The sequence below is a fragment of the Pezoporus wallicus genome, unplaced genomic scaffold, assembly GCF_028554395.1.
Source record: "Pezoporus wallicus isolate ANWC-B61680 ecotype Strahan unplaced genomic scaffold, APGP_CSIRO_Pwel_v1 contig_11261, whole genome shotgun sequence".
NCBI classification, from domain to species: Eukaryota; Metazoa; Chordata; class Aves; order Psittaciformes; family Psittacidae; genus Pezoporus; species Pezoporus wallicus.
Window position 1 is genome coordinate 1 of NW_026637108.1, and position 2,803 is coordinate 2,803.

General features: G+C 64.6%; 1 protein-coding gene across 1 annotated transcript; it reads left to right on the plus strand.

Annotated features, from left to right (window-relative positions):
* Positions 1-437: 437 nt before the first annotated feature.
* On the plus strand, positions 438-1,629 carry TIMM29 (translocase of inner mitochondrial membrane 29). Its single transcript, XM_057403590.1, has 2 exons — positions 438-501; positions 1,022-1,629. The coding sequence occupies exons 1-2, from the start codon at positions 438-440 to the stop codon at positions 1,627-1,629; spliced, it is 672 nt and encodes a 223-aa protein (XP_057259573.1).
* The last annotated feature ends 1,174 nt before the right edge of the window (positions 1,630-2,803 follow it).

A 2,803-nucleotide genomic window follows, 5' to 3' on the forward strand; every position in this document is an offset into this window, starting at 1 on the left:
TATTAACGAACGGCCAGGACCGGGACCTGGGAATGAGGGGAGGAGGGGGAGGAAAGAGAGGGGGGTGGGGGTGTCCCCCCTCCGCCCCTCCCCCCTCTCCCCGGGTCAAGGCCTGAATGTACCAAGCGCTCCCGGTTCGGGGGGGCGGGGGGGCACCGGAAGGTTCCAGCTGTACCCCCCCTTATGGGGGCTGTGGGGACCCCTCCACCCCAGTGCCATGGGGGGAGGGGGGTAGCTCCTCGCTGTGGCTCCAGTGCTGAATAAACGGGGGGGTTTGCAAGCGCCGAGCCCCAATGGTGTCCGATGGACCCCCCCCCCAGCGCCCTGCGATGGTTCCGCCCGGTCCGTCCCTCTTAGTTCCTCCCTGCCCCCCTTCTCCCCGCGGTGGTTCCGTCCGGTCCGTGCCCGGCTCCGTCCCGCCGGGGTCGCTTCCGGTCATGGCGGCGGCAGCGGTCGGGGCCGGCCGCGGGCTCTGGGCGTGGATGGCGAGAACCCGGCTCGGTGAGGGGGGGCCATGGGGGGGGGGGCACTTGGGGGGCAGCGCAGGCACTTATGGGGCTGGGGGGGGGGAATACCTCGGGGCTTCATGGGGGGAACGGGGCCTTTGGGTTCACTTGGGGGGCAGTCGGGCTCTGTGGGTTCACTTGGAGGGCAGGAGGTCTCTATGGGTTCGCTTGGGGGTCATCCAGAATCTATGGGTTCACTTAGGGGGCAGAGGGGCTCTATGGGTTCACTTAGGGGGCAGCTGGGCTGTGTGTTCACTTGGGGGGCAGAGGGGCCCTGGGGATTCACTTGGGGGGGAGGGGAGCTCTGTGGGTTCACTTGGGGGGAGGGAAGCAGGACCCTTGGCTTCACTTGGGGGATAACTGTGTCCCCTGCGTTTACTTGGGGGGCAGTTGGCATCCCTGGGCTCACTGATGGGGCAGCAGGACCCAGGACCCATGGGGTGGGTTCAGTTAGGAGCCACTTATGGGGCAGCCGGGTCCTGCCTCCCCTCATGCACCTGCCCCACGCTGCGCAGGGCGCTGGTGCCAGGCGCTGGTGCAGGACTACGCCGCGGCGCTGCGGGAGACGGCTCAGAGCGCTCGGCAGCGCCCGCTGGCCTCGGCGGTGACGGCGGCGGCGCTGAGCGGGGCGGCCGCGTGCGGCTCCTCGGTGCCCAGCGCCGAGTCCTTCGAGGCGGCCGTGGTGGAGGCCGCGGGGTCACTGCTGGTGCTGAGCCCCGGTACCCGCAGCCCCGGTGCCGAACGCCACGTGCAGCGCCTGCTGCGGCGCCGCGAGGCCGGGCGCCTGCGCTACTGCCACCTCGTGCTGCTCGCCGTGGTCTACGAGGCCCCGTGCAGCGCCAGCGCCCAGCTCTACGCCAGCCGGTGCCGGTACCTGCAGCCGCTGTGGCGCCAGGCCCCCGCCCGTCTGCTGGACGTGGGCTTCTGTGGGCGCTGGTGGCTGCTGCGGCACCGGCTCCGCGACTACGATGTCAACGAGGACGAGTTCCGGGCGCTGCCGCCGCACCTGCACTGCCTCGAGCCGCGGCAGCTCCACTCCGAGCACAACGAGCGGCTCTTCCTGCAGAAGTACGAGCCCGCCGTGCTGGGCGATGGCATCGCCGGGGAGGAGGAGGAGGCCTGAGGGGGCCTAAGGACCTGGAGAGCACCGAGTCCAACCATGGCTACCATGGACCCACGGCACTGCTTGGGTTGGGATCCATCCAACCCAGCTGTTCCAGCACCACCGAGGCCACTGCAGACCCACGGCACTGAATGGGTTGGGATCCATCCAGCTCAACCATTCTAGTACCACAGAGATCACCATAGTCCCGTGGTACTGCATGGGTTGGGATCCATCCAACCCAGCCGTTCCCAGCACCACGGAAGCCATTGCAGACCCACGGCACTGAATGGTTTGGAATCCATCCAGCCCAACTGTTCCCAGTACCACCACGACACTGCTTGGGTTGGAATTTATCCAGCCCAACCAGTCCCAGCACCACCGAGATCACCGTAGCCCCATGGCACTGAATAGGTTGGGATACATCCAATTCAACTGTTCCCAGCACCATCACGGCACTGCTTGGGTTGGGATACATCCAGCCCAATCATTCCCAGCACCACTGAGGCCATCGCAGCCCCATGGCACTGCTTGGGTTGGGATCCATCCAATCGAACCATTCCCAGCACCATCAAGACCACTGCAGACCCATGGCACTGAATGGGTTGGGACCCATCCATCCCAGCACTGCTGACCCATGGGTTGGGAGCGCTTCCAGGGTTGGTGGCTCTGGCAGTGCCCCAGTTCCGATGGTGCCCGCTCAGTGTGGATGAGCTCATCCCCATCTCCAGCTGAAGCCCCCGTTATCCCTTGGGTTATCCTTTTCTGTTATCCCTCGGGAGCAGCCCCCTCCTCCTGCCCTGTCACGGCCCCCATTGCCCGGCACGGAGCAATCCCTGCCCTGGGCCCGCAGCCGAATCCCCTTGGATTCCATCCGTGCCAGTGAATGAAACTCTCGGTGGCTCTGGTCCAGTGTCCAGTGTCTCTTGCTCCCCATTTCCCTTTATTCCCCCTCTATTGCCCTCTATTCCAACCTATTTCCCCCCATTTCCCTTCATTCCCTTCCATTTCCCCCTAGTTCCCTTTATTTCCCTTCTATTTCCCCCTATTCCAACCTATTTCCCCCTATTTGCCTTCATTCCCTCCCATTTCCCCCTATTTCTCTTTATTCCCCCTCTATTTCCCCTATTCCAACCTATTTCCCCCATTTGCCTTCATTCCCTCCCATTTCCCTCTATTTCTCTTTGTTTCCCCC